Consider the following 26405-nt stretch of genomic DNA (forward strand, 5'->3'; position numbering starts at 1 on the left):
GAAGCTCCTCGCAACCGCGGGGGGCCCGGTCAGTGCCACAGATGCCTATTATACGGGCACTCGGCGCGCAACTGCGAGCACACCCCGAGGTGTGTGAAGTGCCTCGGCAAACACGGCACGCCGGAGTGCCCTCGACCAGCGCAACGCGCGGAGCCCCCGGACTGTGTCTTGTGCGGGGAGAAGGGGCACCCCGCGAGCTAGCGCGGGTGTCCCAAGGCACCCAAACACAAGCGTCACCCAGGGCGCCGCCAGCCGCAAGGCAGAGCAGAGAAGGTGGAGTTCACTCCGACCTTCAAACCTGCGCCGCCTCCTAAGGCAAACGCTTGGGCGAGGTCTCCTCCGGCTGCCAACGCTGCCAAGGAGGCTACTCCCACCACTCCCACGGCCCCCGCGCCCGTCCGGCCTATTCTTAGTGCAAGAGACATTTCTAAAACCACGTATACGCGATCCGCGTATCGCTAATTATAACTTAGTCAGGAATGATCGCACCACCCGTATGGGTGGTACCCTCATTTATTTTAAAAGGTCTCTACACTGCATACATATCCGGTACTCACTAACATCGAGGCCTCTGCCATCCGAGTCAGTATGGCGAATCACCAGCCGATCACTGTTATTTCAACTTATCTTCCGCCTAACAAACAAATATTACACACAGATATCGAAGCATTACTCGGCCACGGGGCCGCAGTCATAGTGGGCGGCGATCTTAACGCCAAACACTCCAGCTGGAACAGTAGAGCCACAAATAGACACGGATTTTATTAGATTCTCTTACAGACCTGCTGAACTTTTCAGTAATAGCACCTGACGAACCAACACGATATCCGGATATCGTCGCGCAACGACCCGACATACTAGACGTTGCGTTACTTAAAAACGTAACGCTCAATCGCGTTACTTAAAAACGTAAATTCAATCGAAGTTTTTCACGAATAAGAGTCAGACCACCGGCCCGTCGTACTAAATCTAGGCCCACCGGTTAACTTTCAACCACCGACGAAAACAGTGATCGACTGGCAACGGCTGGAAAAGGATCTCGGGACCATCAAGTCCTAAGACCTTGACCTTATACCGGACGTCATCGACTCGGTTGACACGGCTCACAGTGCTATCTCTCATGTGACGTCACACATCCAGAACAGGATCAAGGCCTGCTCCAGGCAGGTCCCGACGATGCAACCGCATCGCCTAAACCTGCCACCAGAGGCCAGGGACTTACTCACGCAGAAGCACAGAGCTACTAGAGTTTATGATAGGTATCCGTCGGTCGAGGTCGGTGGTAAGGGAACGTATTGCGGAACTCCGCGGCGTACGTTGGGACCGCTTGCTCGGCAACCTTTAGCAATCACATGTGGCTTTCTGGAAGCTGCCTCGCGCGTTCAAACAGGAGCCGCCCACTGTCATACCTCCTTTGGGTAGACCGGGACTGCAGCCGGCGCTCGATGACGATGAGAAGGCTGAATGCCTCGCCGACAGTCTCGAGAGTCAGTGCTCTCCAAATGCAGCAGCCGACCCGACACAAGTTGACGAATTTGATCGTGAAGTTGAACGTCGCTCCGCTCTGAGCCCTTCAGGCGATGAAATAAAACCCACCTCTTACGAAGAGGTGAAGCTAATTATTAAGGAGTTTCACTCCAAGAAGGCCCCGGGGCTCGACACTATAAACAATAGGGTTCTTAAAATCCTACCCTCGACTCTTATTACTTTATTGGTTACCATTTTTAATATTTTCTTGTCTAATAGCGCGTTCCCCGAACAATGGAAGGATTCCATTGCTATCGGAATCCCAAAACCCAATAAACCTAAAGCTAATCCGAGTAGCTATAGGCCTATTAGCTTAATTAACTCGATCGGGAAACTTTACGAAAGATTAATTCTCGCGCGTCTTAATCATTACATCGCGGAGCTTAACCTGATACCCGACATGCAGTTCGGATTCAGAACCGCTCAGTCGTGTCCCCAGCAGGCTCACCGACTCACCGAGTACATTCTCATACGGCGTCAAGTTTACGCTGCCACAGCCGTGTTTTTCGATGTCGCGAAGGCCTTCGACAAGGTATGGCACAACGGCTTAGTATTCAAGCTGTATCAACTGGGAGTGCCAGACAGGCTCGTGCGCATCATACGAGCTTACCTTACTGATCGCTCCTTCCGATATCAAGTAGAGGGCACCCTATCCTCACCCAGACCCATCGGGGTCTGGCGTGCCACAGGGTTCAGTCCTCTCTCCCACTCTTTTCTCGCTCTTCACGAGCGACATTCCCAAGTTTCCGAATGTCCAGCTCGCTCTGTACGCTAACGATACGGCACTCTACTTTGGCTCCGCTCTTTTGAACCGCTCAACTTTGAGCAGAAACATTAAAGTGCTTCAAGCCGCCGTCGATGAACTAGGCAACTGGTTCAGAAAATGGCGGATTGAAGTGAACCCCACCAAGAGTGCAGCGGTACTCTTCGGTAACGCGAATAGCATCCGCGTTAAAAAACGTCCGACCGACGTTATTAAACTGTATGAAACAATCATACCGTGGGTGAAGGATAACAAATACATAGGAGTCACGTTCAACAGCAATATGAACTTCAAGAAACATATCGATACGGTATGCAACAGAGCCCGATTTGTCCTCAGTCGCCTTTATCCTCTTGTATGTGGGCGAAGCAAACTTCCGTTCAAACACAAAGTGACGCTGTACAAAACCATCGTACGGCCCATACTGTCATACGCAAGCGTCCCAGGCACGTCACGGTAGACCCTGATGACGACATCACCATCGCGAACGCGGCACCCACACAAACACCGACACAGACACGCACACAGCGCCTTCGCAGGCGTAGGCGCGGTCAACCGCCGCAAGCCACTGGCACTCATCACTCTGACGATGGCCAGCGGCCCCCAACCTAGATACAACACACATTCTTTTGATACCCGACGAGACGTTAGTCCTCGTCCTGTAAGCGTTTCACTCCACTCACACTCAGATATATACTATATATACACTGGCCTGCAAAAGTAGGTATCACACTTTTCAAATTATTTTTTTTTCTTAACTATAGAAGGTAGAGATTTAAGATTAAAAACGTTTTGTTGCAAATTTTATAGGCTTTAATTCTTAGAAACTAAAATTATACATTAGTAACATTTTTAACTTAAAAAAGATAAAACAATGAAAATAGACATTTTTAGTATAGTGTAAAAAAATTCAACTAAAATGTATTACATGTTATTTAATTTTTAATAACTGGTATTGCCTCCTCGAGCTCTGATTACAGCTTCGAACCGGTTTGGCATACTGAACACTAGGTTTCGGAGCCGATGTTAGGGAATATTCTCCCATTCTTCTACTAGGGCCTGCTTTAGTGCCCTGAGGGTAGTAGGTGGTGGTCTGCGATTTCTGACTAGCCTCCCAAGCTCAACCCAGGCGTGTTCAATCGGGTTGAGATCAGGACTTCTTGATGGCCAAGCCATCACGCTGATACCGACCTCCTGAATATACTCTTGTACGATATGAGCCGTGTGTGGGGCATTATCATGCATCAGCATCGATCCATCACCCATATTTGCTAAATACGGCCCTGCCTACTCATTGAGAATCTCTTGAGCATATCTTTGCCCAGTGAGGGTGCCATTTTCTATGACTACTAGCTCTGTGCGACCTTCTGAAGATATGCCAGCCCATACATGTACACCGCTTCCACCGTCTTGGACTCTTTCTGAGATGCAGGCTTGAAGGTATCGCTCACCAGGTCGCCTGTAAACACTTCGCCTTCCATCAGAAGTGTAAAGGGAAAATCGAGACTCATCTGCAAACAAAATTCTTGACCATTCTTCTTCATCCCAGTGCATGTGTTCACGGGCGTATCGCAATCTCGCTACTCGATGCTGTCTCTCGAGTTTTGGGCCACTCGCTGGTCTTCGGGGTTTCAAATTTGCTTCAGCAAGTCTTCTTATCACTGCACTGTCACTAATGTAGTCTCTCCGGGTCTGAAGTAGCTGTTGCTGGACTTCAACTGCATTTTGGTGGCGATTTCTTAACACAGTGGAAATAATATAACGATCTTCTTGGGCACTGGTACATCTGGGTCTGCCATTACAAGGTCTCCTCAGATGGTGTCCAGTCTCTTCGTACCTTCGCTTTACCTTCTGGACCGTTCGTACCGTCACACCCACCATTCTTGCAGTGCGACGCATACTGATGCCTAGTTCCAGAAAAGCCATGATCCTAGCACACTCTTCAACTGAAAGAAGCATGATAAATAAATGTTATGTGCTTTTTAGCATAAATTTTTAAAACAAGACCCATCGATCTGGAAAAAAATTTAAAACAGAAAGAAAAATATGAATGGTAAAATTGTAATTCGGAAACGTCCACTTTGAAAAAGGAATTTTTTTGTTTTTGAAGTTTTTTTTCAGCCAATTCTTAAAAGAAGGTTACCGACTAAAAAGTTTTTATGTACAAAATTAAATTCTCTTTGGAGTCCTTTTTATTTCGAAAGTATAACTTGTGAACTTAAAACGTTATCCCAATTTTAAAAGTGTGATACTTACTTTTGAAGGCCAGTGTAGACAGAGTCACTATTGTAACCATAGTAACGATTATTGACACAAAAACTTGTTGATTAATAGAGAAGTAGTATGTGAACCAATCAAATCACTATATCCGTTTTGACCAACCAAAAATGAAGAAGTTGGAAGACAGAGAGAGAAAGTCTTTGAAATTAAAAAGCATTCAATTTTGAATAACGAAAACGAGCTAATATTATCTAATAATTAAATAATTTTCAAATTTATACCCAAAGCTACAACAAAAAGAAGAAAACACTGTCAGTAAAATTTTCACGATGAGCTTGCACTGAAATTTGTCTCACCACTTAGTGGAATCAATTACACCCGACCCGACTACTTTACGACCCGATACGACTTGGAGAATTCAAGAAAAGAGCATACTCCCACCTTAAAGGCAGGCAACGCATGTCTTGACACTTGTTGTTGCGGATGTCTATGTCATGACATTAAAGGTTAAAGGTCTATCAATAGCTGTATTGTTCGACCCATTTTTTAATGTAATTTTGTAAGTGACTATGACGTAGGCTTCTTTCTCTATATCCGAGTGGTTGAGTTCACTACTGCTTAGCATTTTTGTGGGAAATGCCACAGGTCTGCCAGCTTAAGACAAAGTTGCTGCAATAGAATGATTTGATGCGTGAATTGTCATCAATGGCAGGAAGAAAAAATAGCCTTTGCGATGTCAGGTTTGAGTTTTTCAAAAACTGCAATCAACACCTCTTTCTATGACTGTTTTCCAATTACAGCACTAGAGCGCATTATGCGGCATAATGCTCAACGTTGAGTGTTCCAACTACAGCAACGCTTCGCACAATCGAGCACTCTCAAAAGTACTGCTATCGCGTGATGCGTAGAATAGATATTAGAGACCAACTCAGTAGCAGAAAATTAACGTGTGTTTTATCTATAAGTTGGCATTAATCCAAATTTTATTTACTATAGTAATATAAGTTTATTTACGGTAGTAATATTGTTTATTATTGATCAAAATTTGAAAGCTTTCGTTTCGTCGTAGTTTTTTAGAAATAATTCAGATTGTGTTAAAAAAAGTATGGATAAAGGTACAAATTTACCGAAAAAATATTTAAATATTCTTCGTTTATTATATTTTGGTTTGAGCTGATGGTCTTGTTACCAATGCTCTATATAAAAAGAACTAAAACTTATGAAGGTACAAACATTGGCTTTTATATACCACATTAAAAATGTAAATACAATTCCATTTTAGAATTCTAAAGTATACACAAATTTATTGAACAGAAATATACTTTTCACTTCTCATGCTCCTGAACTTGCTTATTTGTGCACGATATAGGCTGCAAAAAATCGATTTTTGTGCACAAGTGCATTAACGTATCTACTCATAAATGTATCTATATTAAGGCAAAGAAAATGAGCTGTACTGCCAAACACAATAATAAGTTCAGAGATAGAATTTGTTATTTTATAATATTTACTTTAATTTATTGGCCTCATATGTTTTTTAAGACAAAAAAGATATTTAAATTTAAATTAAAATACGGTAGGTTATTTAATTAATAAAAAAATATATGTATTACAAAATTAATTTAATAGTAGGCTGTATAGGTCTGGAGAACAATCCTAATACCAATGTCGTAAGATTAAAAAAAAAGCGGCTGGAAACGGGTCTTGTTTTTTCGTGCGTTTATTTTAATTAATTTCTTCAAATTTGCCAAAATTGTTAAAAATGTATAGTGAAGAAGAGGATTTAGCAGTCTCTCCTTGCACGCTTATGGAAATTAATGCACAGAGAGTTGTGCAACAGATATTACCGCCAAAGTCTCGGGAAAAATATCTCAAAGTTTACGATAATTTTGTAAATTTCGTCAGAGACATCTTCTAATAATATGCCATCTTCTCACAATATGTCAACTTCACAAATTCTGAAAAATACCGTTAATATGCCGGGAAAAACAATTTCCTTCAGTATTCGAAACTGAACTAATTTTACTTTGAATATCAATTAAAAAATGTAATGTTATACTACTGTTTAATTTCCTCGCAATAGAAATGAAAAGTAGAGTTTATAACTCGTCCAGAAAACCTTTTTATCCTCGACATTACTAACATGCTAAAAGTCTCGGATAGAAATGGTTAGTTTTGTGCACTCGTTATAAAATCTACTATTAGACTTAGGTTATTTTCGACTTAAAATTACTATTTTATGAGCACGTGGATTCTATTATAAAAAAAGCATCGAAGGCGTTAGGTTTCTTACTCAGAACGTCATCGGAGTTCAGTTCTCTTAAAACTATTAAAGTTTTGTACTGTGCATATGTACGGAGCCACCTCGAATACGGTTCACAAGTATGGAATCCCCAATATAATGTCTACGTTAACCGTATTGAAAGAATACAAAAACGTTTGTGAAATTCCTTCAACACCGAGCCGAGACCGAGTGTAAAACATTTCATTTGCTACCGCTTCAGCAGAGGCATCGTACAGCACATTAATTGGCGTATTTATGCAGTATAGCGAACAGAAAGATCGACTGTCCAGAGTTACTTAGCAAGCTTGGACTAGTAGCGCATGCCTTTCCAATTCGTAATCCTAGCCTTTTACATACTCCCATGGCGAGGTGTAACTATCGTGCAAATAGCTTCATTACTAGATCCTGCAGAAGTTATAACGACTTGTCAAATGACGTAGATCTAGATATATTTTCTACATTATTTCAGTTTCAGTTCTTCCAGTTTAAATAATTGTAGTTGAGATAGTTTTAAGCGTAAAATTAAATTATATCAATAGTTCTACAAAGATGTGGAAACTTTTAAGTAGCCTTCATTACTTTCAATTATTTCATAAGTTATAATTGTAAGCTAGCTGTAAGTCCCCCAAATATTAATAAATAAATATAGAATAACTAGCGGACCCGACAGACGATGTCCTGTAGACGCGTCTTAAATCTGAAAAATCAGTCGAGACGTTAGAAGGAGTTCAGTAACATACACATGGGCAGGAAAATTATATATGGACTGAATTGAGAATCTAAGCCATTCTCAATTTCACTGGAATTGGAACTTTAATTGTGAATGAATCCACTTGAACACACACAGAAAAATTTCGCTGTCAACACACGTACAAAAAGAATTATAATATATATCTTAATATATATAAATAACGTGACACGTTGTTTGTCCGCGATGGACTCCTAAACTAATGAACGGATTATAATGGGGATTACTTCAAGGAGTGCAGTTTAGTCCAACTTGAGAGATAGGATAGTTTTTATTTCGATTTGGGACCCATAATTATTTTTAATTCCAATATTTGCTTTGCATGGACATATTTTCAGTTCTGTTGTGAAGCAATTTATAACAACAGTGAGCATATTTTACGAAATAATTCTTGATGTAATTAAATACTATTGGCAAATTCATAATAACATTAGGTGTCCTCAATGGTGATCATGATAATTGATATGCTGGTTAGGGAAGCTATTTTTGATTTTTGAGTAATAGACTTTTTCACAAGCAAACTTTAAATAAAATAATCGGTTGCGAGTCGGACTCGTACACAAAACTCGTACGTAAAAGATGTAACACTTTGTACGTTTGTAAATCTCCTTTTTAAAATGAAACTTTTATAACACATACTTTTACTTCACATTTTTTCGTCCATGTATCGCATGTCGCCTTACAGATGGCCGCGGAGTATGGGTGAAGTGGAATCATTAATTTCAAGTACTGCCTTTAAGTTAGTTTGGCCGAGTCTAACGCGCCAGATTAAAACTCTGATTCCCGAAAGAGAGCGAGGGTTTGAACCCCGCACCTGATAAAAGTTTTTTTTATTACATTACTCCGTTTACAGACAGTTTCCCTCAGTCACTCTTCTTTCAATATCTCCTTCATATCTTCCGTCTTTTGTAAACATGCTTCACAAATATACGAATTCTGTAACTTGTTCTACCCTTTCATTTTCAATCGTAATATTACACTCAGTCAACCGTTCATCCTTCTCAAATACCTTCACTTTCGTCTTTCTTGCATACACTTTCAAACCTCTCGCTTTAAAGCTCCTGTTCCACCAGTCAATCATTTGTTGCAACTCATTCGTCGATGAGCGAACCTATACAATCCAAACACAGTCTCAAGAATCCTTGTACAGAGGTTTCAGGGCCCTTACTAGAAAATTGTCCACCATGGGGTGTTATCTATGCATGGACATAGATAACACCTTCCATAATTCCTTTCTATTAACCCCATCATAAATCTTTTCCAAGTCTATGAACGCGCAATATACTTTCTGGTTTTTTGCCAGACATTTTTCAGTGATATTAAAAAAAATAATTTCAGCGAATGCAAAAAACTTGATCCATACATCACATTCCCTTCCGAAATCCCGCTTGCATATCCCATACCCTGCCATTAGTTACATTCATTACTCTTTCTGACATACACTTTTCCAACAACACTAAGAATGGTGATAATTTTAATATTCCTGCTGCGAACCTTTGCCTTTATAAATTAGGACAATCACTGCCTTCGTCCAATAGTCTGGAACTTGGCCCTATTAGTTCATCGTCAGCCTTCAACATTTCGTCACTCGATCACACCCAGTAGACTTTACTGACGTAATACCTCTTAACATTTTCATAATTTCATCCATTCAAATTTCATCACTCGGGTCCACATACAAAGCAAACAGAATTTTATAACGAGGCGGTACTCGAACGGTTAGCTCAGTTGGCTAGGACACCGGCACGGAACGCCGAAGGTCGTGAGTTTGAATCCCGCATCGTTCATAAAGTTTTGTTTTTCAAATTTTATTTGTGTATTTATCCTAGAAGTGAAGGTTATCACTTTAAAAACATAACATATTGTTTAGATTTACAAGAGCGACATCTCAAGTCAATTTCCTAATATAAAAAATATTGGGGTTGAGCAGGTTATCAACTGTAAAGTACATCCTGTAGATGAAGCCACAACCTGAGAGTTGAACAAAGCAAACTGAATTTCATAACGAGGCGGTACTCGAACGGTTAGCTCAGTTGGTTAGAGCACCGGCACGGAACGCCGGAGGTCGTGGGTTCGAATCCCGCATCGTTCATAAAGTTTTGTTTTTCAAATTTTATTTGTGTAATCTAATAATTAATAATATAAGTAATAAATCTATTTGAGGATAGTCCATATTTGCCACAGCCAATATATATCTCGTCGATCGAGCGACATTCAATCCCAAAGTAAATTTGAAAGGAAAGCCAAATCGGGTATTCCCAATTTGGCTTCCAGATTGAAGCAGATCTTCCAGGTCTGAATTCTGAGCAGTAGTAACAATAGCTAATAAATGACTTATTATATTTTTTAGCTTACAATTAATAAGGATCACTCAAATGATGCGAAGTTTTGTAATAAATATCTTAATACATTTAATAAAAACTAATATAGTTTGACGGTTTACAGACATGTATGTTATTTTGTCTAAATATAATTATGAAGGATTAAATAAAACTAAAATAATCTTGAAGGTTCTTCAATCTGTTATGACTTCCTCCGACATTAGAATGATTTCAGCTCTCTTAATACATTTAAACTCATCTTCTATTTCCTGTAAAGTTTTATCTTTTGTTTCATTCAGTGTCAATTTCAATAACACTAAACATACAAGCATGCAAGATCCACATACAGCAAATACTCCTTGAGTACCTAGGGTTTCTATTAATACTGGGAGACATTTCATGGTCACACTGTATAAGGCTGTAAAGACCATTCCACCAAGTGATCCTCCTAAACCCCTGTGTTCTAATGGAAATATTTCACCAATAATTATAAATGCTACTGGTACTATGCCGCTGTTAGCTACAAAAATAGTCAAGACTATCAAGCTCGGCATCATCCACGCTGAATGCACTAATTCACTGTTCATAAATTTTAAATGCGCTGTTAAACTTATTACGTATAACAAAATAGTTGTGCAAAACCCTGTCACAAACAAAATACTTTTTCTGTTAAACATACGTATAATTACGATAAATAACAATGAGGAAATTATCATTGTGATGTCAACACCTAAAGAACAATAGAAAGCAATTGACGCATCACCAATTATTTCAACAAACATTTGATTCAAATAAACTAAAATAAAGTATCTTCCAGAAACATCAACCACTAATGTTAACACAATTACTATGGAAAGAGGTCGCAAAAAATATCCTTTCCCAAAAGCAGTCACAATGTCTTTGATATTTTTGCAATAAACATTACTTCCACCACTGTCTTGTTCTAACTGTGCAGCAATTAATGCGTTTAGAATATCTTTACTTTCTTTTGAATCTCCAAATAGCCATGTATGTGACTGATCACATTCCACAAATTTTCTTTTCATTGCTAAGAACGATGGACTTTCCGGCCAAATGAATGTTAGAATCAACGCTGTAAATAACGGCAGCATTGCTATAGCAGCAATATTCCTCCAATTCCAAAAAGCAGGTAAAGCATGACAAATTAGTGATCCGAAACACATCCACAAACCCAACGCTGCCAGAAAACGCCCTCTAAGTTTCGGATGAGAATATTCAGCCAACATTATACTTAAAAGGGTAACACCAGTTCCAGATAAACCTTGAAGTATTCTTCCAGCGAATAACATCGTCATATTGCTCGCTAAGTAAGTTAAAAGAAATCCAAGGATTACAAAGATATTGAGAAGTATATGAGTCAATTTTCTTCCTCTACTCTGCATTATTGAAGGAAGGAATATAAATCCAGCCATACCAGATACTCCGAAAGTCGCAGCTGAAACATAAGATAAAAAATTTCGTTTGACAAAAATTGTATACAAAAACGGATATATTAGATACGGTAAGTATTTTTAATTGCTAGGATTGATAGAATAGGTATAAACTTTTTATTGTATAATATAAATATTTTTCTTGTTAATTTAAAATTAGATACATAAACTCCGCCGTTGTCGGTCCCAAGCCCGAATGAGAAAGGAGGAGGGTTGGTGTGGAGGAGACCTACCCATCCTGTAAAACAGTCAACACCGAGTTTCGGGCGGTGGTATCTAACCCGACATCCCTGTGTGGACATTGAGCCCATGGGGCGGTAACCAGTGACCGTGAGGATCTAAATACCCTCTAAAAGACTGACGTGGAAGGATGTGGGAGCCCACCGCGCTTATTTTCCCATGAAAACCCCCCTTATGGAATCAGAAACAGAAAAAGTGAGTATGTTTGGCGACCTGACTAACCATCGGCGCCACCCAGTACCCGGGCTGGATGGTGTGAAATTGACGACCGAAGCTTCCCCTGGGGTGAGTCGACAGGCTTCAGAGGAAATGCTACTGTCGGTGTCAAAACATATAATATCGAGAAGACCTCAATTCGAACCCATCGTCGCATTGGCACTTGGAACGTCCGAGGTCTGCTAATGGCGGGCAAACTGGCCATCGTGGAAAAGGAAATGGAATCACTTAACATCTCCATACTGGGCGTTGCTGAAACTCACATGCGTGGTAATGGCCACTACAACACTACAGCGGGGAACACCATGTACTTCTCGGGCTGTGAAGATTCGAGTAGGAACGGGGTCGGAATCATATTGCCGCCCACATGAATTATGTCCTCGGTTATAACCCGGTGTCGGATAGAATCCTGACAATGAAGCTGAACACCAAACCGTGTGTGCTGAATATTATACAAATATACGCGCTGACGGCACAAGCTCAAGATGAGGTAATTGATTACTTTTATGGGAAACAGGAGGAAACGCTGAATTCAATTCCTGGTCGGGAAATTAAAATGATCCTTGGTGACTGGAATGCCAAAGTCGGTAGTACACTTGCGGATGACCATATCAGAAGCACAGTTGGAAAATTTGGACTTGGCATTAGAAATAAACGGGGTGAAAAACTGACCGAGTTCTGTACAGCCAGAAATCTCAGTATTATGAACACGTATTTTCAACATCATCCAAGATATGATACAATTTAATACACATGGAGATCTCCAGGCGATAGGCACAGAAATCAAATCGACTATGTCATTCTAGATACCCGCTGGAGATCCTCAGTTTCGAATGTGAAAACCTATCCCGGCGCAGAGTGCGGCTCTGACCAAATTGGTCACGAGTAGGTTACTCGTGACCAATTTCTCGCTCCGCTTAAAGGCGCCTAGACGCCAATCGCCAAAACCCAGAAGCCTGCATCCTTCTGAGCGACCTTTCTTCCGGGAGGCGTTAGAGGCCAAACTAAGGGATGACCCAGCGCATGAACACGCTAACGCCGATACTCAGTGGAAACATTTGAAAGGTCATATCAACGATGCACTGGACCAGACCTCAAAGCGGAAAATGCCGGAGCGGAAGAGAGGATGCTGGATCTCCGATTGTTCATGGGAGCTTTTTCAACGCAGGAAACACTTAAAAACCAGGGGTCTGCAAGATCATGAAGTAATGACCGAATACTCCGGGCTTAGCAGAGCTATCCAGGCCAGTTGTCGCCGCGACAAGAACAACTTTATTGAGGGCATCTGCAGCGACATTGAGAAACATTCGAACAAGCTATAAACTGCAGACCTTTTCAGGAAGGTTAGAGTCCTTTCCAAGCAGTTCAAACCTAAATCGTGGATTATCGAAGATGCTGACGGCACTGTACTACACGAGCTCGACCACATTGCTGAAAGATGGCGTACCTACTGTGAGCAGTTATACACAGATCCCCACTCAACGCCCGAAGTTAGCCCAGTTTGGAGGGACCTGGCACTGGAGCCCGTGATTCTTGGTTCCGAGATATCTAATGCTCTACAGTCCAACAGGAAGCGACTAAATAACAGCAGAAGTGCTTAAAGCTATGGGTGACCTGGGTGAAGAGACACTATACAATATTTGTTTACACGTCTGGCAAAACGGTGATTGGCCGCGGGACTGGTCGGAATCCGTAATTCTTCTGCTGCATAAGAAAGGGTCAACCAAGAGCTGCGGCAATTATCGAACCTTATCCCTCATCTCGCATGCCAGCAAAATTTTGTTTCATATTCTCAATAATCGCATCCACTACTATCTGGATTGGCAAATTCCGCAGGAGCAAGCTGGTTTTGTGAAGGGCAAGGGCACTCAGGAGCAGATTCTCAATGCCAGGCAGCTCATTGAGAAGGCATACGAGTTTGATACGCCAGTGCTTCGTCGACTACAGTAAGGCTTTCGACTGTGTCAATTGGAGTTGCTTATGGAGGGTTCTGCAAGAGCTTGGTGTACCAAATCATCTCATCGCTTTGCTTCGCACCCTGTATGGCTCAAGCCAGGGAGTTGTAAGAGTTGATAAAGCAACCTCGAAACTCTTTAAGTTTCATCAAGGAGTGCGCCAGGGATGCATTTTGTCGCCCATTCTCTTCAACGCCTATGGAGAGCACATTATGAGACGTACCTGCGAGAACTGGGAGGGAGGCATCACAATTGGTGGCGTGAAAATCACCAACTTGCGCTACGCCGATGACACTACTCTTCTTGCAGCAAGTGAGTCAGAAATGGCTGCACTTCTTGAACGTATGGAGTGGATTAGTGGAGAGATGGGACTTCCCATAAACAGGTCCAAGACCAAAGTCATGGTGGTGGATAGATCTGGGAAGTTGGAACTAACTGGTGCGCTGGGCCTAGAAATGGTGGACAACTTTATCTACCTGGGTTCCAACATAAGTAACGATGGTTCGTGCGAGAGGGAAGTACGCAGGAGAATTGGCATGACTAAAAGCGCTATGTCTCAGCTTGGAAGAATCTGAAGAGATCGCAACATTTCCGTAAAATCTAAGAACAAACTGGTACGGACCCTAGTCTTCTCAATATTTTCGTACGGCGCTGAGACTTGGACACTGAAAGCTGCAGACCGCAAACGCATTGACGCCTTTGAGATGACCAGCACCAGCTGGTGAAAGATGCTCCGTATCCCTTGGACAGCATTTCGATCTAATCTCTCCATACTGCGTGAACTCAGGACCTACTCGCGATTGTCTTCCGAATGTCTGCGCAGAGTTTTAGAATACTTCGGTCACATCGCAAGGAAGGACGATGGAAACCTTGAGAGGCTCATTGTGGTCGGCAAAACAGATGGGAAGAGGACGCAGTCCAACACGATGGTCCGATCAGATCCGCTCCGCCCTCGACTCTACGGTTCACAATGCCTTTCACACCGCCAGAGACAGGAATAGATGGAGAGCGATCATACGTGAGAAAGTGATACAGAGGGGTGGTCACGACCCTCAGTACTGAGGCTTACGACGTAGGGAGGACATAAATAAGTAAAAAATACATATTTTATAATTTAAACGTATTATAATAAACCTCTCCAGATAGCGTGTTCAATACAATCAGAATAAAAGAATGGGCCCAGCATTGATCCCTGCGGAATCCATTACGATTCATTAACGACATTGAAATTTTGACTGTTTTACGTACCTAGTCTGGCCAAAGTTCTGCTACAAATAAAAATGCATTTATTTTTCATGATGTAATATAATCTTAATAGAAGTTGAATGTTTTAATTTATTAAAGTCTGAGCAATAATAAAAGAATATTCTTTTGAAATTTAATATTTTTATGTTTCATTTTGCTAAACGTTAGAGGTGGTAAAACCAATAGAATCTACAATATTTCTTGGCGTTACTCTTAATTCTAAATTATAAAGGATTGGCTAGTATCGATGACGTTCTAAACACATAAGGACATAATTTTCATTCGCAGTCTGATAGTGGAACGGCAAAAGTGTGCTTAAAGACAATATAAGCAACTTTTCTCTTTAGTCGTGTGAAATGAATAAATATTTACATTGCTGCGTATTGACCAAGAATATTTTAAGCAACTGGAGTAAATGGGGCAATGTACACATATAGCAGTCGAAGCTTGGTATGGTTGAATTTGTGGCATGGTTCACATAAGACTTTGTTTTTATGCAACGTGGTTTGTTATCATGTGTAGAACGCCATTTTCTACTAGAGTTATTTCTGCAGCATGCGCAGTTTAAAAGATTAGACAATTAACTGACATAGATACAGTAGCTAGTGTACTTTAGTTATTTTCATAGTATTATGTCCTATGACAGTCTCTATTATGTCCAAATGATTGCGAAACTGAAGTGGCAGTGGGCAGGGCACATACTTCGACGGACAGATGGCCGTTGGGACAGTAAAGTCCTCGAATGGCGACCACATACCGGAAGACGCAGTGTTGGTAGGCCCCCCACAAGATGGACCGACGATCTGGTCAAGATCGCCGGAATACTTTGGATGAGGGCAGCGCAGGACCGATCGTCGTGGAAATCTTTGGGGGAGGCCTTTGTCCAGCAGTGGACGTCTTCCGGCTGATGATGATAATGATGTCCTATGGTTACTGATATGGGGCAATGCCCCCGATATAAATACTATCTTTGAGCTGCAGAAGAGTTCTAAACGCGCTATTTTTAATCAACTAGCCTCTCAGAACACTCTATTTTTTATGGAATACGAGGACAAACGAGTGTACGTTCGGTACGGTCAACTGGTGTTAAGTGATCACCGCCGCCACCACATTTTACTTGCAACATCAGAAGAATCACAGGAGACCGGGTTTTTAAGGAAGGTGTACGTGTTTTTTTGAAGGTACCGATATCGTATCGTCCCGGAAACACCGTAAAAAAATTGTCATGCCTCCATTCGAAGTCGAGTTATTAAGTCTTTTGTTGGGCGGTATATACAGCATAAATATGCTTTTACAACATAATCCCATGTACGAAGGAAATGTGAAATGAAATTCAAAAAGATTGTTATAAAACGTTTTTATGATAAGGTTACATAAATAACTTTATTAAATAATGATACGACACCTTAGAAACGTACCTATGATCCTCAGATTAATCATAAGCTATGTTCAAAATAAATTTATATAAAAAAGCCCGTTAAGTTTCTTGTGGCCGTTCTCCTCAGGTCTGCCGCATAAATATTCTGATTTATGGTAGTTTTTGACATTCAAAAAGTGATTTAAAATTCTAATTTGTCCGATCCACTATTTAAACCAAATTCAAAAGTCATCATTCTTATTCCATGCAATGAAAGTGATATTTTTATGTATCTTTTACCCAGACAAGGAGGAAAAACTACCCTCCGAGATAACGATGGGAGAAAGGTGGTGAAGCTTGTGCATACAGCCGATTGCGTTGATTATGTGGGACTCAAAAGAACGTTCAACGTTCAAAAACGTCCCTACCCACTAAACACCACCTGAGTTTTGCTTTGGGCAAGTATCCGCTAAATCAGTATCGGAGGCGATTTCTCTTGGGGAGAGAGAAGCGCAACCGACTCTTGGGAGTATCCGCTGAGATATAGCACAGTAGGTACTGTCTATTTGACTAGTGACATCAGAAGGATAATCACAACAGGGCGTTACCTATAAAACTGTGTCCCTTAATCCATTGTAGAGTCTCCCATTGTCAAAGACGATCCTTTCAAGGGGTTGACAACACTCGTAGGTTAGCGCTGAGATGAAGGTTATTCAGAGCAATTAATACAGCCCTACTATGGTGTATGACAATCATTCGTCTATGCATTCAATCCTTCTCTAAAATATCCTGGACTTACTTAGCGACGAAACTTGGTCAGGAGTTGCTGTTATATCGGTTGTATTAGATAATAACGCTGCGTTTAAGGCTGCAGGGAAACTTAATTGAAATCCCATGCCCATGTTATGGAGACCCATGCTGATGAATACCAGGATCTGAAAATTATATTACTAGTATTATTATTTTTATGTTTATATCATCACAACGGAATGAACTCTCCATAATTTATGTACACAATGTACAAAAGTCGTCGCAAGTCGCCTTTTTGCTTTTGTAAAATACTCTTCATACTGACTTTTAAAATGATCATTCAGTCTGGGAAATACACAGATATCTCTAGAAGCTAGGTCAGGTAAGGGAGGATGCTCAAATATTTCGAATCCTGTATCTCAAATTGCAGTCAAATGAACGATGAAACGGGACAATAACAAAATTCACGAGAAACGGCGAGACAAAATAGTATTTTTTTTTCCCTCGGTAACCATTCTGGTAACACAACGCGAGTTAACGTTTTTCATCCCTAAGCGTTTTCATAATATTTATGCGAATTAATTGCTAAGCATACTTCCAGTTGAAATATTTGTCTTCTGGCTATAAAAAAGTACTGTGACACGATAATAAAAAGCCAAAATATTTTTTCAACTTAAGGTTCATCCTGGAAACACTGCACAAGGAAGTTCATTCCACAATGGTTGGTAATTGGTGAAGTGTCGTGCAAAGGTGGAATTCGGCGGCAGGAATCAGGTGAAACGCCTTCGGAACATTCCCCGTGATAAATGCGGTAGAAGACACACAATGAAGCCGTGCTATCGGTCGTTGATCAACTGGTGACACCACTGCGGGACGGTGTTTTTCCATTGTTCCATCATCAAGAGTTAAGTTGGAGGCAAAAAGTGTGCACAGAAGATTTTTTGCCGTATGGGCCAAGGTGCCATTCCTAATGTACAGCGGCGGCAGGGACGGCTGGTTGACGTTACCAATGGCAGCTTTCGACAACGCCCATAATTTGTATTTCCCGGTCGGCTAACTATAAAGCTGCTCAGAAACGTACTTCGATTTCGCATGGGCGATTTGCCACCTTAAAAAATCTGGAGGCACGGTTGAATTTCCTCTTTAGAACTATGCAGTTTGGACCCTTTGTGCCTTAACGTCGCCACCCAAGTTCGATACGCCTGTTTTAAAGTCAGATGCTGCTTTAACTGATGCATCGAACCAGGACTGTGTTCACCTCCGTTCGGTACTGCAGAGCTTGTTATAAAAATATCCATGCCCTGTAGTATCACAACGGCGTAGGCACTGGGATCATCCGTAGGGAAATAAACCTTGTCCCATGGGTAGGATGCAAAGGGGAAAGCATCGAATCCCAATCTGTATAAATTAGATGTTTGTGTAAATATATTAGATATCCTACTTATGGCAAGCTGACATCGCAAAAGTAATTAACATCTATTCGCCTTGATATCGCTTATATTACACGTTTTAATAAAGTTTTTTCAAAATCGGTAATAATATTTTTTTTATAATAATAATCTTAATATATATCAATAACGTGTCACGTTGTTTGTCCGCGATGGACTCCTAAACTAATGAACGGATTTTAATGGGCATTAATTCATCGAGTACAGTTTAGTCCAACTTGAGAGATAGGATAGTTTTTATTTCGATTTGAGGCCCATAATTATTTTTAATTCCAATATTTGTTTTGTATGGACATATTTTCTATGAGAGAATCTATTGACGCACAGTTTGACAGTTCTGCTGTGATACAATTTCATTACAGTTAACAACAGGGAGCATAATATAGAACGTCCTTGACAGGGAACATATTTTACAAAATAATTCTTGGTGTTATGGAATATTATTGACAACATAAAAAAACAGATCATTCCAATTATCTAAGTATAAAATTAAGATTGATAAAGCGATTTTTATACCCTTAATGGAATATTATTCCAAAAAATTTTAGTTAAATGTCTATAATGTGAAAAAAAGTTTCACTTTTTCCGTGGTTTCATATAACCACACAATCCTTTTTTTTACTATGCACAGAACAACGTCTGTCGGGTCAGCTAGTATAATAGTATATTGACACAAATTATCTTGCCCCAAACTAGCCATAGCCTGAACTATGGACAAAGATAATATATATAATACAATATACAAACTTAAACATACATAAATACAAATAAACATCCTTGACTCGGAAACGAACATTCATATTCATCATATAAATGATTGCACCTACCGGGATTCGAACCCGGGACCTCTCCGTCGAATTAATAATATTAAATATACAATAGAAAAATATTTTAATTCATGTATACCTGACGCCAATAGTAAACATCCTTATTGCAGGGCATTTTGAACACAACACAACTTAGACTGAACTGCAAAACTATCAAAAAGCTATTATCAATTAATTTATTTTTAATCAAAATGTAAATAATTTGAGTATCATTTAGTGGTTTTCTTTTTATCGATTTGAATAAAAAATATAAATAATAAGACCAAACATGTATATATATATATACTGCAGTTCATGCATATCTGCATCCCTATGGAAATCAGGAACGATCCCTGGATGTTGTCTGTTCATAGAAAGAGGGAAGGCAGTGGGCAAATTAGTGTGAGAGGAACTGTTTATGGGGTCTCAAACTGTGCCCTCCCAGATACCACAGGCAGCCAGAATCAGATAAACTCGGGGAGGTAATCTCCGACTCCGGTAGAGCCGGTACCCTCCTGGGGTAAAATCTCTTTGAGGACCGCCGACATAATCTGGTGGAGGGACAGGGGATAGGCTCCGGTCCTCGACACTGATCTTAGTATTTCGCTAATTTGATTCAGTGGCACAGTATAGGTGTTGCGTCAGACAGAGAATCAAAGGATCCTATCAAAATATCCAGTCACGGTAGCTTCTGTATCTTATGTGCCGTTATTTTCTAATGTCTCTCCTGATTGCAAGTTTTTGCTGTTGCAATATTGTCTGAGTTTACTGATTTTAATTTTTATCCAGCTATAACTATAATTTAAAAAATGATTATTAGCTGCTATTAATGACTATTTTATTAAGATAAAACTATTATATTTATTTATATTGGCTTTTACTGACTTTATTTTTTATTCAATTATATTAATAACCTTAATTAAAATTACTATTAGCTGCTACCCAGGAGTTAGTTAGTTAGTTAATGTTGGGGCTACTAAAAACCAGTGCTACATTGGCGCGACTTCAGTGGAGCTTATTACTAGCATTGATTCCGTACTTTTTAATTTTCTATTCTATTTTTTTCTATTCTGAAATCTTCGTCAATAAAACTGATGAAGGTGTCTTAGGAATAAATTCTTAAATTAAAGGCTGTAATAATAGCTTTCCTTAAATATTTTGGAGATGTATACAGGCTGAGCTATTATGACTTCTGTCTCCAACCTCAAAAGCAGTAGAAGGAATGCTATATTTCTTAATAGAGCTACGGCATACTTTGGCGCAAAGAGAATGTAAATACTACGTAATAAGAGGCGGGACTGTGTGTGTGGGAAGTGCACATTGAAATTTGGTTGAAATAGTATTAATATAGTATGGCGATTTGTGACGAAGTATAATGCGGCTAAGTTTGAAAGCGAACAGTTCCTTTAAACGTAGTGGATTTCGGCTAAATCCGCTTTTGACAAGATTATAGCCGTGATCTGTCAATCTATCAATGACTGCACGTTTTGATACAATCCAGTGAATTGCTTTTTTCTTAGAGAGTTTCGGTAGGCTGCTCTAGCGAGGTGAGTGTTAAGAGCTGGGCAATTCTTACTTAAATGTATCGCGTTCGCCATAGAAGAAGCATTTGTTTTTGGAAGACATTGCTGCTGTTGAATCCTTATTTTCTGATAAATTTTGAACAGCACTCTTACTTGTTTCATTTGTGCTATTTCTAATAAAAAAGCTAAATTGTAAGTTTGATCTATTGCTAGTGTCAAATGCTCTAGTAATCTTAGGCGAATCTTATTTGACTTTATACTGCCAATAAATGCATCTTCAATTTTGTCATATTTGTTGGTCTCGGCATTACTTTTAAAAAATAGAAATAATGTCATCCACTACTTTCTGTCGACAGGGTAATGCATTCACTCGGAGAGACAATTTTCAGTGTCGCTATACACCCAACAAGTTTATCACTAAATTATTTATTAAATGTGTACTTCGATGACGGTTTTTGAAAGTGTGATAGAAGTAATGCGATAATGGAGTAATTCAACAGGATGCCCCAATTTTAAAAATGATGGAGAAGGAATCTCTTCGCCTTTAAGAATCATTCTCAGCAGATTTAATAGAAAAAATCTAAATTTAAACAAAATTCAGACCGCTACTATGCATATATTCCATATGGAATATCATACAATTCGGTTTTGTCTTTTTGATCCCAAACTAACATATTTCAAAGTCAAAGTTTTTATTTGCATAAACATGTCAGATTGAGGTAACATAAAAATTATAAAGTACATATGACGTGCAAATTATACAAATTACGTTAAAACAGGACTAAATAATTAAATAATTATCAATTTAATTCAAATTTAAACTATTTAATTCGATTTTGTTTACTTCAATGTTGCCGTTTTCGAAACCATGTTAGGCTCTTCCATTCGAAATCTACACTAGACCCTAATCAGCAACTTATTCTTGTTTTCTTTTTACAGTGTCGACTGTTATTATATTATTACAGGTAATGAAATTGCCGATTTGGACTGAAAAATTTAAATTCGTTTTTTTTTTATTTAAGATATTTATTTATTCAAAATAATTACCATTATTATCTATACATTGCTGTCATGTAATAGGAAGGTCATTTATGCTGTTGCTGTAGAACTGTGGTGATCTAGATTCGACAAACTTTGTGAAAGCATTTTGTACTGCCTCCTGAGAAGAAAACTTTTTATCACGTACAAAATTGTCCAAATTACCAAAATAATGTTAGTCCATTGGAGCAAGGTCTGGTGAATACCAAGGGTGATGAATAGTTTTTAATTGCAGTTCCTGTAGAGTTAAAACGGTTTCTCATGTTGTATGAGGTCTCGCGTTATCATGGAGCAATAATGGTGAAGATCGAATCAGCTGTTTCACAGCTAGTTTTGCTATCATTGTTTGGAGTTCAGCACAGCAGACATTTGCCTTTATTGCTTGACCAGATCGGAGAAAGCTATAATGAATAACACCATGTTGTCACCACCAAACAGTTACCATTACCTTTTAAGCTATTGCATAGCTTCTATCGCGGGCCTTGAGCGTGGAGACGGAATCCAGAAATTCCGTAACGAAAATAACCTAACACTTACTAGATCTATATAGTGTATTTCGCCACGGTCGTTACAGTTGCCGTGGAACAGCGGTTACACGTATGCTTTATGTGCCATATGTGCCAATATGGTCCCAGGTTCGAGCCTGGGGTACGTCTTGATTTTTTTTAATTTATTTATTTTTTTTATCACGTTTTTTTTTTTATTATTATGACAAGCATTTTTATTTAGTTTCACCTGTCCCGTTGTCTGTCTGTAATCAAATCTTGCAAGTAAAATTTTACATAGTTCCCGTTTGTTTTTTTTTTAAATTAATTTTATCACAAAAAATACTTAACATCTTATGTCTCAAGATGACGAGAGCAATTGTAGTGCCGCTCAGAATTCTTGAACCCAAAAATTCTGAGCGGCACTGCATTGTAATGGATAGGGCGTATCAATTACCATCAGCTGAACGTCCTGTTCGTCTTGTTCCTTATTTTCATAAGAAAAGGTACCTGTTACAATAAAACAGCAATTTCATACTTTAACCCTTATTATTATCTTTCCGTCACTAAGATACGGGCCGATGGTGTATGTGGAAATTGCTAAAGATGCTTGGAAAGTTGAATTTCCAAGTGAATTTTTTTTTTAAGTCCGCGTTAACAGAAATTTTGGAAACAGGCAACGTAGAAAGTAGGCCTTTGCTACACTCAACGAACCGAATGTTACTTGTGACGATCGCAACAGACCTGATGGCATGGTGTAGATTTTCCGGAGTCGTGGAAGGGCGCTTAAATTGGAATCACATCTAACGTGGTAGCTGCAGTGGTGAATACAGCCGAAAACCTATAGTGGAGGAAATATGCGATAGTCGGTGATGGATACAATTGTTCCCTTTGACGTAGAGATGATTCACCGAAACTACCTCTTTTAGATAATAAGTTTGGCCATACAAAGAAGTAACGTTTCTTGCTTCATGGGCACCTTATCTGCCTCCTGCACCCTTAATGATATTAACTATTTGTAATTAGGAATTGATAAATAGATTAAGTCTTGTTTTTCATATTATTTTTTTTATTTTATTATACATTACACAATCATCATCTCAACATGCGAAAAATTAAGCCGCGCTTTGTAGATATGTGGCAATTCACAAACACATGGTATTCGGGAAACCTCCTGCCTCACACGGCCACTTGTATTCAAATACAATTCCCGAACTGATACGATTAAGGAACCTTCAAGCCTAGATAGGTTTTTTTAAACTCAATTCAAAATAAATCCCGGGTTCGAAATCTTGGCCGAGTAACAAAAAAATAAGAAAGCTACCACATGTATAATTATATTTTCAACTTATGAGTTAATATCACAATGATGATTCGGAATTTTCCGTTTCATATTCCTGCTACATTTAAAAGAAATAAAAGTGCACGGAATATATTTGAGATAAATAGATAATATCAACAAGAATTGAATAGGCACAAAATCATCTTGAACTAAATTCTTCAATCTGCTAGTACATCCTCCGAGATAAGAACAATTTTAGTTCTCTTAATACCCTTTAACTCATCCTCAATTTCTTGTAAAGTCTTATCTTTAGTTTCATTCAGTATAAATATCAATATAACTAAACAAACAAGCATACAAGTTCCTAATACAGCAAATACTCCTTGAGTGCCTATGTGTTCTAATAATATTGGAATACATTTCATGGTAACACCGTATAAGCCTGTAAAGACAATTCCACCAAGTGATCCTCCTAAGCCTCTGTGTTCTAAAGGAAATATTTCTCCGATAATTATAAATGCAATTGGTACTAACCCGCTATTAGATACAAAAGTGCTTAGGATTATCAAACCCGGCGTCAACCACACTGAGTCGTTGTCTGTGGATTTTAAATGAACTGTGAAACTTACCACGTATAACAAAATGGTCGTGCAAAAACCTGTCACAAACAGTATGGTTTTTCTGTTAAACAATCGTATAATTACGATAAACAATAATGAAGATATCATAATAGTGACGTCTACACCTAGAGAGCAGTAGAAAGCAATTGACGCATCACCAGTTATTTCAACAAATATTTCACTGAGATAAACTAACATAAAGTATCTTCCAGAAGCATCAACCATTAATGTTAAAACAATAACAACGCTAAGAGGTCGCAAGAAATATCCTTTCCCAAAAGCAGTCACAATGTCTTTGATATTTTTCCAATAAACATTCCTTCCATCACTGATTTCCTCTGACTGTGCAGAAATTAATGCGTTTAACATATCTTTGCTTTCTTTTGAATCTCCAAATAGCCATGTATGTGACTGATCACATTCCACAAATTTTCTTTTCATTGCTAAGAACGATGGACTTTCCGGCCAAATGAATGTAAGAATCAACGCTATAACTAATGGCAGCATTGCTAGAGCAGCAATATTCCTCCAATTCCAAAAAGCGGATAAAGCATGACAAATTAGTGATCCGACACACATCCACAAACCCATCGTTGCAAGAAAATACCCTCTACGTTTCGGATGACAATATTCAGCCAATATTATAGTTGTGAGGGTAACACCAGTTGCAACAAGACCCTGAAGTGTTCTTCCAATGAATAGCATTGTGATATTTTTCGCCAAGTATGTTAAAAAAAACCCAAGGATTATTAGCACATTGAGAATTATATGAGTTAATTTTCTTCCTCGACTCTGCATTAATGATGGCATGAATATGAATCCAACCATTCCGAATAGTCCGTATGACGCAGCTGAAACATAATATAAAATAATAATTTAAATAAAAATGTGACAGCGAAGGTTGAAATAAATACGGTCAATTTGAATTGCTGATAATTTTTGCATAAAAACCAGTATTCTTCTAGTAAAAAAAATATATGTAGTATTTCTTTAGTGTAGGTAGTTATTTGTCTTTAAATAAATGAAAAAACATGCATACTGTATATATATAATTTACGGTAGAATAAATCGGCGAAAGTATAAATAGTAGCTTAGATAGATATAAGCCAGGTTGAAAGGTAGTTGTTGAAGTGATTCCGTATGGTTGGTTGTAAAATGTATAACTTAACATATTTATTTACACCTAAATATAAAATATGACCGTTAATGGTTTTAGATACAAAGTATGAGTATTGATATCAATTGTTTACCACAGTGGTGACTAACGAATTAAATCGAATTAATTACTTGCCTATGTTACTCAATATTAGTGACATTACTACTCAAGTCCTTAATTTATTACGCTCCTAAACAATGAGAGCTTCTTATGAATCATTCCGATTTTTTTCAAATTTTCAATTTTCTCAGCGGGAAGTTAAAAAGATAATTGTACTACCATTTGCTCGTGTGCATGGTAATATTGCTAGTAGTAGTCTTCAACAAAGGGAAATCAAATAAGTATATTATCATTGCTGAGCCATATGATAATCAAATATTTTTATTATTTATTTCGATATTATGCAAATGCTCTTAACTGACTTAAGTCGGTATATGAAAAAAAATTGTGTGCCCGCTAATTTAACAGATCCTAAAACGTATTAAAAAAGATCGAAACGCAAATCCATGAAGATTTTATTCATCACCTTTTCTAGGGATAGGGTGAGGAGACTAAGAAATGTTAGACAAGCTAGAATAGAATAGAATAGAATAAAGCATGAATTACTAATTAGTTTCGTTCGGAGTCCGTTTAAGAGATGAAATGACCATCGCAGTCCACACAACATTTTATAGAAAAAAATATTTATTAAACTAATGTAAATTTAACGGAAATAACAAAGTTTTTATTACATATCACTGATAAAAAGGACATTTTTTTATGCGGACTATCCGTCTGAAGTTTGGCGTAAAATTGTTGCAAGCTATTGACATGAAATGCTGGAGATTTTCATCAGTAAGTTGAGATCTAAATTTAATCTTTATGAAGTTTATCTATGAACGTGCTGTAAGCCCGTTATCTACTTCGGCCGGCGGTTTTCAAATAGACGTCAACAAAGATAATATGGAGGATACATTTGCTGATCCAGCAA

General features: G+C 38.8%; 1 protein-coding gene across 5 annotated transcripts in view; it reads right to left on the bottom strand.

The window, feature by feature from the left end:
• LOC126974673 (facilitated trehalose transporter Tret1-like) overlaps positions 1–26405 on the bottom strand; it is a 46346-nt gene that overhangs the window by 11254 nt on the left and 8687 nt on the right. Inside the window, exons 1-2 of one of the 5 annotated variants that reach the window (XM_050822227.1) lie at positions 19432–19497; positions 17127–17262 (exon numbers count right to left, since the gene is read on the bottom strand). The exons of 1 other annotated variant lie outside the window; for it this stretch is intronic. In XM_050822227.1, coding sequence (XP_050678184.1) covers positions 17127–17262; positions 19432–19467 — 172 coding nt within the window. In that variant the 5' untranslated portion in view covers positions 19468–19497. Of the gene's footprint in view, positions 1–10230; positions 11320–17126; positions 17263–19431; positions 19498–23425; positions 25131–26405 lie in introns of those variants that run through there. 3 more of the 5 variants (XM_050822225.1, XM_050822229.1, XM_050822228.1) reach the window with 3 other exon arrangements.

Source organism: Leptidea sinapis, chromosome 33 (genome assembly GCF_905404315.1).
Source record: "Leptidea sinapis chromosome 33, ilLepSina1.1, whole genome shotgun sequence".
In the NCBI taxonomy this organism is placed as follows: Eukaryota; Metazoa; Arthropoda; class Insecta; order Lepidoptera; family Pieridae; genus Leptidea; species Leptidea sinapis.